At 33.0% G+C, this 14,544-nt stretch overlaps 1 protein-coding gene across 1 annotated transcript in view; it reads left to right on the forward strand.

Annotated features, from left to right (window-relative positions):
* The window catches only part of N (neurogenic locus Notch protein), a 125,454-nt gene that overhangs the window by 72,912 nt on the left and 37,998 nt on the right, over positions 1-14,544 (forward strand). Inside the window, exons 3-4 of the mRNA XM_085192409.1 lie at positions 7,608-7,885; positions 12,332-12,676. Of these exons, the coding sequence (XP_085048535.1) occupies positions 7,608-7,885; positions 12,332-12,676 (623 nt within the window). The remainder of the gene's footprint in view (positions 1-7,607; positions 7,886-12,331; positions 12,677-14,544) is intronic.

Below are 14,544 nucleotides of genomic sequence, written 5' to 3' on the forward strand. Positions count from 1 at the left end.
ATTAATTTAAGTTTTTTTTTGGTTTTATCAACTTCTTCTTCTTTTTGGTAGTATATATTTTTTGTGTATTACCTTATGTTAGCTTGTATGTCTAGAGGCTATGATTCATTCATTTATCAATTAATATATATCTATATATTGTCTTAGTTATAAAAAAATTAACGACATCCTTTAAAATACGACTAAGAGATATCTCTTAGTCGTATTTTAGTTCAACAATTTCAAAAATATAAAAAAAATGGAAAACAAAATCCAATACATTTCAATACACTCCTGTCATAAACTCTCCAAACAAACCCCAGAAATACAAATAAAAGTGCTTCCAGACAGGTATTTATGGCCAGGCCATAGAGCCTTGCGCGCGGCGTGATGGACTATGGTTAAGGCACCGGCTACCGGGCGTAAGCGCAGCATTTAATGCATTCTCTTTATCTAGAAATATGATGTGCTATTACTGTTAACTTATTTCTTAGAGCTTAGTCGTTTCTCATTTCGTTTACGTCGTTAGAACTTAGTTTATTGGTTAGTTGGTATATTTTATCGTTATTGGTTTTTTTGTAAGTGAATGGATTAAATTTTGGTTGGGTTTTCAAGTTTTGGGTCATCATATAAATGTTTAATATTTGGATTTATTTCACGAAATGTATTATGTGCCGTTAAATAAATAACAGTGTTAGGTTTCGCCAATTTATCTTGCAATATAAGCGATATTGGTGATTTGAACTACCCTCTTTCTCTCTCTCTCACTCTCTCTTTGTTATATACGAAAAACGACTCGAAGAGAAGAGAAGAAAAATATATAAAAATATATAGATACCATCATAAAAATTACACCGCTAATCAGACCTGTAGCGCCTATATAAATGTCAATTAATCTAACAGTACAATTTACTATCATATTTTTCATGCTTTACCATACTTATACAGGTATTTCACTCGTTAAGACCTACCTTAGGTATAGAAACAGGAAACATTATAACTGAGTTTGCACAAATGAGTGCATCATTCCAATTAAGGGGAATAACTAACTGTTCGTCCATATGAGATGTTAGATCTAATGAACGCAGGAAGGACTCGATAGTTGATGAATGCTAGATAACATGTGAGAAAAATGGTGATTTAACGTAAATATACGACTTGAAAAAGACTTTTCTAATAATTATATCTTAAAAAACAGTTTCACGCTGTATCCCGCACGCAGCAGGATAGGCAGAGGGAACCTTGTGTTAAGACAGTCCGTTCCCCACTTTCTGCCGTATTCTGAAAGCATTTTGCGAGTTGAGTGGCGGAACTAAACGCTGCACTTAAAAAAAAAGGGAAATGAAAGAAAATCTATACAAATAAATCAACTATTCCTTATATATATATAATAAGTATACGTTTAGAAAAACAATAAATTGAAATTTCGAAACTGTTTTAAAGCAGCTTAGATATACAAACATCGTGACAGCGTATATTGAATTTCATGAGAAATAAATTGTCATCAAACGCATTGCTTACGTTGATACAATAAGTTATTATTGTCACGAAATGTAATTGAATCTAGGACCTAGGGCCCTTCACTGTATATCGTCTATGATATATGAATATTTTATACAGGCATGACATGCCTGGCATATATGGTAATGTTTCTTAGAGAAAACCAAATAAACTTAAATTGTAAATTATAAAGTGTAAGCAGAAAGTTTCCCGCTTTCCACCGAATTTTTGGAGATATTGAGATATTGCGTGTTGAGTGGCGAAACTCAACGCCGGGGTAACAAACGAAAAATTTATTAATAGTCTATAAATTACCCCTTAATATACGTAAAGAAGTTTCAATATTTTCTCATTAAACTTAAGAAGGTTACAATCCATTGATTTATTTTTGTAAAGTTGATTATAAAAAACAAAAAACCAAACAGCATCACTCTTTCCGGATGTTAAGGTAGATAGGGAACTTGGTGCCGAAACACTACGTTCCTGCTTACCGCTTGGAAGATTCGTAGTGTAGAGACAGCATCCTTTAAGCTTACCACTAACCTTAACAAATAAACTGGTCTGGTCTGATCTGGTCATATTTACTTTGCTATTTCCTTAAAACTGGCAAATTTGGCCGAATGATGTACTTGCTTGATGAAGCATAAAGATATAGTATTACATGCGTATGCGCAGGCTGCGCATCAGATAACCGGTGACATGCCTCAACCGCTTCTAAGAACAATTCCAGTATTTGCCACGTGACTCCCTTTGTTGTTGGTTCCAGCGAATGCTTAATTGAACGTAGTACTATAATTTGAATGTGTATTAAATGAGATTTTTATGTTTCAATTTGTTTTTTCTATTTAAAGTTATATTCAATATACGTAGACTTGAAGGAATGTTTAAATTTAATAATAATATTTCCACTTTTTTTTGGTTGTTTTATTATGAAAAATATTGCAAATTGTCATTCACAGTTTCGCGCTTCCGTAGCGAGGTACCAAACGCTACTGTCCTGACATATCTTCTTCATCTTCTTTAAATATAATCTTAAGGTTGGTGTTCTTTTAGGTCCGAGGTTTCTCTCTGTATCTCCTACTCATTCTTGCTTCATAACTTAATATAATCGACAAATTAATTAACATCCACAACAATTCAATAAATAAACCCATTGATATTGAACAATGGCTAAGAAGATTTAAATTCATGTACTTGACATTGATAAAAAGGTGCAAATCTTGTACCAATGCTGCACCCAATTTGTCTTTTAAAGTTCACGACCGTTACAGAATATCGAATATCCGAACAGTTACACGCAACGCTATTTATTTATTGCGAACGCGGGTACTCTCGTCGGTGAAATAAAATATTGCTTAATAGCTTACTAGAGTTATAGCTTTGGGTACGTCCTGAAAAATTTAAAACTTTCTAAAGATATATGTAGGAATATTGATAGGTTTTACGGGGAGTTCCTGTATGACTGACATTACTGATATTTTATGTAACTTGACGATTCAAAAGTTTTTGTCATGAAATAAAGAATATTTTTAAATTAATTGAATTACATATATTACATAGTATTGTTAAAATAGTTATTTGTTGAACCTTATCTACAGACAACAGTTTAATAGTTAAAGTAATTAATTACCCATTCATTAGGCTACGAATCACTCTTAATTTCAACATCAAAATTTCGCGGCCTGAAAGCTCACATTTAAAAGTCCTATTTTAAGGCATTATAGTAATCTGCATTTAATTATAAATTTGAACCTGTTTCCCTTAGAAATTGTTCTAGTTAACTAACGCTGTTAGTTCAACGCACAAACATTGTCTGTATCATCTCGTCCAAGTCGCTGTGTTCTGGTCTTGCTTTTTCGCAGTAATGAGATCATCGATAGCAATTGCAATTTATGGTCCTGTAATGAAGATTTAGCTGCACACTGGCAATATCTAGTTCGCGACTAGGATTATATTTCATTTATTAATTATATATGATTTAAGATATCTTTAACTATGCTAAAAGCCTGATGTTCAGCTTGTACTGTACCAGTAATTACTTCTTAAATTATAAAAAAAATAACTAAGAGAGAAGCTAGGTGCTGAGTTATTAAATTTAGATAAGTAAAAATTTGTTTATAACAAATTTTATTAAGATAATAAAAAAATGTTACTAAAATTACTTTGATTGAATATGGGTAAATTCGTTATGATGTATTAAGGAAGGCTAGCAACGAATTGAGATAGCTGCTTAAGGCCGGGATGGCAAGGGAGGCATTTGAGCAATGGAATTTGATAAGCTAAAAAGAAAGAAGAACATCTTCCTCCAATTTACCGCTAGAAAGAAATCACCCTATAAAAACATCAATTTAACAATCAATATGCTTATTTTTAAAAAATACTGTCCCAAAAAATATCCTAGCATTAAAACGGAAACGAATCCATGACTTCCGAATTATTAGAGTTTGCTCATAAATGAGTTAGTTAGTTTATAAGATAAACAAGTTACAGTTAAAGTAAATAAGTACTTCGCCATCTTTTACAAGTACTCATTTATTGGTTAGTATTGTTACAAAATAATTAGCTTTCGTACTTAAGTGGTTTCGTGTCTCCGAAACGATAAATATCATCTAATCGATTTATTTGCGTTATGAACTGTTGGGTCTTTACACTGTTATTATCAATTAAGATCCATTGTTTTAGAATGGCGTCGCGTTTATATTTTACTTTAATGGGTGTTAATTTAGTTTTTAGGGTTCCGTATCCAAAGGGTAAAACGGGATGCTATTGAGATTTCGCTGTTTGTTTATCCGTTTGTAACCTGGGCTGTAGGCTGTGCTGTGGACTGCAAAATATTTAAAAGATTAAAATATCTGATTTTTTTTATTTTTATTAAATATTCTGTCAAAGAAGTAAAGTTAGTCTGTTTTCTATATATGTATGAAAACAAGAAAATACAAAATGTAGTTTCAGTGAAAGTTCAAGTAAAAATCTCCTCAGGAAGTGAGTAGCTAATTTATTTTTCATAGATTCAGTTAAACAATAATAACAATAAAAACAAATTATTTATAATGATGCACATTGCACACTGCATAAAATATCAACAGTACATCCACCCTGCACTAAGGTCAGTGTGTAGGTGTGGAGCTTCGTGAGCCGCCCACGTGGACAGGTTAGGAGGAACCTGGTCTACGAACTTACTGCAATCTTATATTTAAATTCTAACTTGCAAAATATATAGAAATTTATCTGTTAAGCTTTCGTCGAGCTTGTAAGTTTTTGTATTATATTATTACAATTTTTTAAAACTTTCACGCTTTTTTTTTAAATACATACATGGATGAATGAACTACATATTTACAGATATTATAATCATGCTGAAATTTTAAATTATTTTGAATTTAGGAAACTAGGAGTTTTCCTCCTTTTCCTGTATGCGCGGGATACACCTGTTACTGAGTGACTGATTGACAAAACTATTACATTTTTTTTAGGTTTGTCCACATAAGCAATATTTCGGGCTACGACTATTTATTATAATATCCTTGGCTGACTTTCCTCTGTGAATTCAAGCAGCTGCAAGTCAGCTCATGATATAAAATATGCTCTCACGAATCAAAAGGTACTTTAGGAAGTACACTTGTCCGCTGTCGACGTCAAAAATCACATACCCGAGATTTATTCCTCTACGTGCAGGATATTGAGTCGGTTTCCACTGTCAGGTGATGAAATTTCTGTATATTCATCACATCTTGCTGTCATAGCAGTCAGAAGTTAGTAACAAATCATTCATCAAAGAAATGCTCCAGCTCATGGCGGTATATTTTACATGTTTGTTTTAATTAGTTAAACAATTAAACAAAAATATAATGTAATGGAGTAGGTATTCCTAGCTTTATAATATTTGAAAGGATAGCTATAATATTTGTACTTAAAATTATCATATACAATCATTCCTTCGAGTGGAATTCGAACTTAAAACCGTCGTGCTTAGTCTGATGCTGTTCCTCAGCACCACGACAACCTCAATAACGTTTGCTCTACAATATAGGAAAAATGTTTTCCAAGCAATATAAGTAATAGGTAGGTACAGAGGTGCGCTCGCGCATGTCACGGGACCGTGTCGCGACGTATCTCTGTTATTTATTGGCGTCGTCCGAGGCGCGGGCACGATAGCGCTCGGTGGCTCGTGTTTATACAATGTTTACTGTACACGGGTAGAGGTAGAGGTAGAGGTAGAGGTACTACAGGTAGCTAAATATGAGACCTTTCTTAGAAGGTTTGCATGTTAAATTCAGTTTTGTTGGTACGAATTGGTTGAATTGAATTGAATTTGAATTTAAGATGTAAATAGATGGGTTTTTAAGTTTGTAAATGTTTTGTTTTGTGTAATTCTTTTCACATTCGTTGTAATTTGTTGATAAATATATTGTAAAATTGGTTCGTTTGCGATCAATATTAATGAGATAAAAATCTTTATTTATTTTATTTTAATCTAGAAATGATAGCAATTATCTTATTTAGTTAATTATTATAACGATCATCTATACATTTCATAATTATTTTATAACGTTAGGTAGGGAAGTGTCTTAATGAGAACGAGGTGTCTTTATTACTATATTGTAAGGTTTCATCTGCCTACCCCGCTTAGCTAAAAAAAGTTATATTTAGTTATTTTAAATATTATCAGAATATGTATTGAAATTATCTGAAAATTATAAAAGTTTTAAGATTTTTTCAATTTTATAATAATACTAGCGACCCCCTTGCGGCTTCGCCCGCTTTTACTACTGGATTATTCATATAATGTATGTTTGCAAAGCACTTAAGATAATGTGAAAATTAATTAAACTCTAATGCAACCCGCATTTTCGTAGTTTCAATAAGGATTTTCCAATTGTTTTACACAGCAAGGATTTTTTAGTAGGTACCGTAATTTTAAATCTGTGCTACTAATCTTTTCAAGTACTTATGAAAATATTTTTAAATGACTATTTTTAGATAGTTAAATGACTATTTTTAAACGGAAGAAATTATAAACAAAAGCCTACCTACTAACAACTACTACAAAAAATATGAAACCAAATATATCGCGCTGAAATAATACATTCAACTCCAATTATCCAATACGTGCAAACGCATCTAAATCTTCGTTGCTATGCCTCTATAGCGGGCGGGTTTTTTTTTCGAGCTTGTGGTTAATGCTGAAGAGAGTATTCTGTCCCTGATGAAAAGCAAGCACTACGTGGCTGCCTGTGAGGAAAATTAAATAGAATGCATTGGCCGGGAATCGAACCCGGGCCACCCGCGTGGCAGGCGAGCATTCTACCACTGAACCACCGATGACTGCTCATGACGCGCTTGTGTATAAATAAGCAAAACGTGGCGGGGCGCGTTTCGCAGCAATGATTTTTTGATATTGTAACAATTTCTAAAGTACTAATTAAAATGAAAAAACAGTAAAAGACATTTTTGATCTACATTAAATGGCCAAAGTAACTAATATATTTATTTATATGTTGAGAGTAAGGGATAAGTAAAACTTGAGTCGGCACAGCTGATGTGTCAACGGCGTGATGTGTCAACAATTAAATGCGTTTTTCTCTAATACTATTCGCAATTTCGAAATAATGTAAAAAGCAAATTTTATCTTCGTTTTACGTAGAAAATCAATAAAGTATTTTAAAGGATAAGGATTAATACCATTATGGAAAAATATCCCTCACAATAAAAAGTATCTTGAAATAACTATTTTTAGACAGAAATGTGATCACTACACGTTATCCTTAAAAGATAAAAATATGCTCTCGCGGACTTTTTTGTAGATATTATTAAGGGGAACAATACTCCAATACATTTTTTTCATGTAGTACTTACCATTAAAGCAGCGCATGCGCAAAAGTGTCTCAACGGGTAGGACTTTAGACACATTTATCGTATTTATGTTAATTTACATAAGAATGTATAAATAATAAACTATATATAAACCTTCCCTGAAAAATACTCGACCTAATGGTGAAAACCGCAACAAAATCCGTTGGGTGGTTTAGAAGAAGAAGAGTTAGAAAGTTCAGACAGACACGAAAAGCGACTTTGTTTTATAAGATATAGGATAGGATAATATTAACCAAATAAATTCTTTGTTACAGTTGCACATCAAGATACGCAGGCGAATTCTGCCAACACCTGAACCCTTGCCACAGCGAATCAAGTCCGAGGTGTCAGAACGGGGGTTCATGCAGGGTACGTCCGGGGGCAGGAGGAGCACCTCCCTCTTTCGCCTGCGACTGCCCTCTAGGGTTTAGTGCCTCTCTATGCGAGATAAGGGTACCGGCTGCTTGCGACTCAGCACCCTGTCTGAACGGAGCTACGTGCCGGCTGACGTCATTACATACTTACGAGTGCGATTGTCCGCCAGGCTATACAGGTATTCATTGTTGAATTATTTGTGATGATTCATTTAGATTTGTTTCGCTATTGCTTGATATAGAAAAGATTTTAAGTGAGACTATAGCGGGTTGTGCAAAATGTTCTCAAATGTGACTGCAAACACGACTGGTTGTGGGTTCGATTCCACTCGAGGTAACGGAATATTTTATATTTAATTTCTTCGCTTTGAGGCAAAGTGCGGCGTTGAGTTCTATCACTTAACACGCAATGTTAGCGGAAAATGGAGAACGGAGTGTTTTAACGCTAGATATATACATTTTTTTTTATATAGAAAAGATTTTTACAAAAAATTATAATAAGTTACGTTCGTTTCTTTAAGCTTATTTTCGTCCAATGAAAATCATTTGGATTCTTTCTTGGAAAATTAAGTAAAAGTTTACGTTTCTCATTATATATCACCTTACTATAATAAACTGATACAAAACTTGATCAGTGCAACAATGAGAAGCAAAAATTGCATTACATACATAGTACAATATTATTCTCAACTTCGATTATGCAAATATTATGCATTCTCCATCACAGAAACATAATTCAAACTTAATAAACCATCTTTTCATATCCGAATAGATTGGACACACTCGCTATCAAGGTGGTATATTCGCTGGCAATACCAATAAATCTTTATATGACAGCATAATAGTGTTCTCCTTTGAAATATGGCTACGTTTATTAATCTTTAATATGAGATAGCTCTGACGAATCCTTATTAGATACTCATTAGATAATTCCTATATACAGAAACTAGCGGCCTGCTCGCGGTTACACCCGCGTGAACTATGTTATTATTTCTGTCTCCATGGCTACGTCCTAGTGACGTCTATGCAAAATTTGAGACTCCTAGCATTTGTAGTAACGAAGTTTCATACAAACTTTCGACCCCAAAAACAACCCCTTAGAAGTCAAATATTACAAATTCCCGTCTTAGCGAGCACCTACGTCCTATAAGTAACTCCTATGCAAAATTTGAGATTCCTAACACATGTAGTTTCTGAGATTTCGTGATGAGTGAGTGACCTTTCGATTTTATATATATAGATGACTGTTGTTCCACACAACAGGTGTTGTTGGGTGAGTTATGAATAAATTGCGGAACTATAGTTTTAATTAGGCTTTGTGATGCTGGAATCTCATTCAATATTGCCTTTATTGCTGTATGATGTCATATCGTCATTGGTAATAAAGAAAAATATAGTAGAAGTTATATGTTATGCTTATAACATTCATATATTAGTACTAGCGGCCCGCTCGCGGTTACACCCGCGTGAACTATGTTATTATTAATTTCTGTTTCCATGACTACGTCCTAGTGACGTCTATGCAAAATTTGAGACTCCTAGCATTTGTAGTAACGAAGTTTCATACAAACTTTCGACCCCAAAAACAACCCCTTAGAAGTCGAATATTGCAAATTCCCGTCTTAGCGAGCACCTACGTCCTATAAGTAACTCCTATGCAAAATTTGAGATTCCTAGCACTTGTAGTTTCTGAGATTTCGTGATGAGTGAGTGACCTTTCGATTTTATATATATAGATAGAGAAACTGAATTATTGGTGTAAATGAAAATTTTTAAGGAATTTCAATTGTGAATTGAAAATATATTTAAAATCGGTGGTTACTTATAATGAGTAAAAAAGGATAAAATACCATATTACGTCATTGAAGCTTCACATCTTCGTCATGTCAAATTTTGAAGGTTTCGATATGTTACAAGAATAAATTAAAATAAAATTAAAATGTTTTCATAACAAAGGCTTTTTAAATAACATCAGTCGAGAACCGAACTTACTACTTAAGATAACTCAATTAAATAGACAAGTGAATTATGGCACTTTTAATATATACTTAGGTACATCCTGTTACAAAAACATCAATTTCAGATGTAAAACTGGAACCTATAAATTTTGAAAGTTGTCTTAACTATTAGCATTTCCTTTCAATTTAACCTTTTATTACCAGTACGGAGTTACTGTACTTTATTACGGTGCAATAAAGTTCAAATTCGCGGTTAAATTGATTTGGTTACACACAATTTTGTTATCAATTACCTAATATGGTAACAAGCTTTAACTGCAATTAAAAATTGAGCTTTCAATTTTTGTCTCGGCATTTAAAATTTCTGTGAAATTTTAATAAATAGTGAAAAGAAAAATTGCCATTTTGAAATTTTATTAGTGTACAGAAAGATGAGGCCAATAATAATCGCGGCGTTTGTGGGTTCGATTCCCACTCGGGAAAATTAATTATTTACATTTCCTCGCTCTGCTAAAAATACAAGCCTATTCTGAGTTTCACGACTCAAGACTTATTCGAAAATACGACGGAGAGTAGAAAATTAAGTGTTCTAACACTAGGTTCCCTCTACCCAGCGTGAAGATAAAAAAGTATATTTTTCATAAATAAATATATACACAAAGAAATCACAATATATTTTTAAACAAACCTAATAACATATTATTATGTGGACTAATTGTTGAAACGTCACTTTCATTTTTCTCATTCGCCTTTGTATAATTTTGACAATTGCTACATGAGTACAAGCATCGCATGATTTAAGAGTTGGCACTAAATATTACAACGGATATAGGAGAAAGTGAAGCAATTTATGTTTCCTTTTATATTATTGTGTTTTTACATTATTTGTATATAATAGGATGGAGTGTAGAGAGTGGCGGGTTCAATTCTCTCTCGCGCTTTCTTTCTTGCTATGCTGACAAGCGTGGTGTTGAGTTCTGCTACTCAACGCATGTTTCGAAATTTGGGCGTTTTTTTGGGGAACGGAGTGACCGAACACTAGTTTCCCTCTGCCCTGCTATTTACGGCATTAGCATCGTGAGACTCTAAATAAAGAGTAAACATTTTCGCACTTATTAAATACATTTTATTACTAAAAAAGTGATTTTCTTGAAATAAAGGATCGTCAGAACGGTGATGTAAAGATATTCTGCAATTTGAATTTCAAATATGAAAGCTTCCACTCTACAGACATTTTGTTGTTATCGAAGTGTATAATCTTGATATTTTCATTTAAATATTTCGATATTAGAGATTGAGATGTAAGATATTGAAGCTTATGATAAAGCTTATCTTATGTGTTTATAAAAAAATATTAATATTTTTATAAATATAATACCCAGTCGAATATAATTAAGAATACCTTAAGATATAAGTTAAATAAGATAATAAATTTCTCATTTTCCAAAAAACGCAAATTCGAAAGCACCACATTTTAATTTAAAACGTTTTCAAAAAAAAAATGAGTCCTAGGCCGAATAAAATTTTAAACATGTTTAAACAAGTATCAAATATATCTACTACCTATTGAGGCCTTTAAATAACTAGGATATTTAAGTATCGACAAAATTCACTTAAATTTAAACTACTTTTAATTACAAAACCTTAAGAATAATATGTATTTCGCTATATAATAATAAATTAAATTCCAAATAATATAATTGAAAATTAAATATAAAATATAAAAAAAAATACCATAATAAAAATCTTAAGTACAACATCAATTGAGCTCGTTCCACCAATGAACCACATTCCACATGTTTAACGCAAGTTTATTACTCAGCTAGGCATTTCAATTAATTGATGACGAATTTGGTCTGTCCTGGAACTTATACTTAGTCATTTATTGTGTACTGCTTCGGGATCTATGGATATTCTACCAGTACAGGGTTCAATTCCTGCTCAGGAGAATGAATTATTTTCGTTTCCTCGCTGTCTGGTAGAGAAGACAAAGCAAAATTAGACATTTTTCTTAATAACTATTTTTGACATGATATTTCTAGTAAATTTTGTTTAACATTTTCGAGGATTGGTATAAAAGTAAGTATTTTTAAGATTATATTAAGGCTGATCTTTGTTTGCCAGTAGAACATTATTAATTCTATCCAAAGGATATATTAAATAGTTTCACATAATTTAAAATTCTAAACTAATTAACATAAGTGTGAATAAACTAGTTCTACTTCTAAGGCATCTCTTAATTAAGCGATGAATCTACTTTTTATTGATCATTCGTCAAACCAATATATCTCATTAGTATCATTTTCAGGATTACAAATTAAAATATGTTAATTTGTACGAGTATCTTTAAATAAAGAATGTCCGTTAAGGTGTTTAAAAGAAAAAACAAATGTACCTAATACGTTTTTCTAGCTTCACTCTTCATATAATAGAGTAAGCAGAGAGAGTCTAGTGTTAAAACACTCCGTTCCCCGTGCACTGTACAATTTTAGAGATGAAATGAAAATACTTCATTCCACGAGAGGAAATTGAACTCATGACACACTGACTGACTTCATATTATGATTAATATTTCACTAAAACATATTCAAATTTACTTTTTTAATTAGATATTTTACCGTACATTTTATATTAACAAAATTAACAAAAAAATCCTTTCATCACCAGGTGAAGAATGCTCCCACGAGGACCACTGCGCTTCGCAACCTTGCCGAAACGGAGGAAGATGCGTAGCTGACAACACCACAGCCGCCGGCTACTCATGCGCATGCCCACCAGGTTTCACTGGCGCCAGATGTACTGAAGATGTCTTCGAGTGTTCAAGTGGTTCTGGTCCTTGTCACCATGGAAGATGTTTCAACACCCACGGGTCGTACACTTGTGTTTGTGAGCCTGGGTACACTGGAAGAGATTGTGATACGGAGTATGTGCCTTGTGAACCCTCTCCGTGTTTGCATGGTGGGAGGTGCACTCAATTGGACCCGTTGAGATATGAGTGCGATTGTCCTACAGGTGAGTTTGCTTATTTTTGTTAAAAAATACTAGATAATTTTTAGTTTAGATTGTGTAAAAAGCTGGTTTGAGCTTATATGAAAGATAGTAAATATTGTAAAGACCAAAAGCACTACCTACTTACTATAATATATTTAACATGATTATATACTAGCCAAGTTCAATCGTCAAAAACTAACCTTAACACATAATTATGAAACAAGATCGGCATTCTAAGCTTTTAATAGAGAAAATTAGTTAATCTCCGGCCAATCGTTCGCTGGCATCATTAATTTATCAAGTTTAAGAGCGAAACGGTGTTGAGTGGGCACTTGCCGGCAATGTGCCTTTACTTCTGAGTCACGCTTACTTACGTAGACCTAGATAGGATTTGACTCCTTTTTAGTGTTGGTATGCTATTTTAGATATTGTCCTAATTAGTATAATTATTTTTTTTTGTTTCACGCCGTATTCCGCACATAGAAGGGGATGTAGAGGGAACCTGGGAACTTTGTGTTAAGGCATTTCGTTTCCATTTATAGATTTCCATTTATTCCCGGACATACAATATGATTCCTTTTTAGTGTATATTTTTCTAGCTATTGGGATAATTAATTATTATTTAATTTAAGAGTTCATTTGCAAAGCGATAATGCATACAATATTTTATTATATAAATTTATTACAAATTAGTTAAACGTATATGCTATCGAACCCGCAACCATCGACTGCACCTACTGTGCTTTAACAACGAGAATAAATTTGTTCACGTCTCATAGATAAGACATTACAAAAAAATATCAAAATTAATTCGATTAAAAAACCAATAAATTTAAATTTGAAACCGAATGATAAGAATCGAACCTAATTCTCATTCTGCTCGAGCTTTACACATAAATTGTTAGTTTTCTCGCGGGTCTCATATATAGTGGGTGTAATAATTTCTACTCTTGTCACTATTCTGGTTTTGAACTCTGACACGTGAACATTTACTTTGCTATCTCGATGTTATCACCACTTCGCTATTAGTGCTAGTTTTAATGGTATGTGACGATTGATATTAAACTTAAATGTAAGCTTTTAAGTCTAAATTCGATTTTGGGTACCGCCACCCAAGACGTCTCTAATTTTTAAGAAAAAGTTAGGTTAATTCGAATCCGAATTAACCTTGAACTTTGTCAATACTTTGAATTTGTACAAAAGAAAAAATTGAATTAGTAAAGTTAGTGTTTTATATTTGAAGTTACTCTCTTCAATTTAATTCGGCGGAATGTGGGGAGCGGTGTATTTTAACACGAGGTTCCCTCTGCCTACCCTGCTGTGTGCGGGATACACCGTGAACCTGACTAAAAATAGACCGTCGTAACTCATACAGTCTAACATCGACTGGATCGTTGATTAAATAATTTATAAGCTTACTTTCATAATAATTTACGACCTTAACCCTTTACATCACAATGAAACCATGTTCACAACAAGCCGTGTTTCACGCATGCTATACTTTCAAATTTATTATTTCTCTATACATTTTGAACATTAGCACAATGTACTTACATACAGACGTACAAACTGACCGAAGCATAAATATTCTTATTTATATTTATTACCCGATAGTTTATGGTCGTGGCCGCCGCGGGCGTAAAGACTGGCATCGTAAACACGTAGACACGCAACGGGTTATTATATATATATTTTTTCTATTGTTAACATTAGTTTCTCATACTTTTATATGAGAAAGGGCATTTTGAATAACTGTTTTTGTGTCACAGATTTTAAGTTTTACCAGTTAAGGTGTAACGGGTTATTTAAAGCAATCAATGTTAACTTCACGTTCTATCCTGTACATAGCAGGGTATGCACAAGGAACCTGGGAACCTAATGTTAAACTA

The sequence above is a fragment of the Heliconius melpomene genome, chromosome 11 (genome assembly GCF_056956725.1).
Source record: "Heliconius melpomene rosina isolate 202511_hmr_F chromosome 11, ASM5695672v1, whole genome shotgun sequence".
Classification (NCBI taxonomy): Eukaryota; Metazoa; Arthropoda; class Insecta; order Lepidoptera; family Nymphalidae; genus Heliconius; species Heliconius melpomene.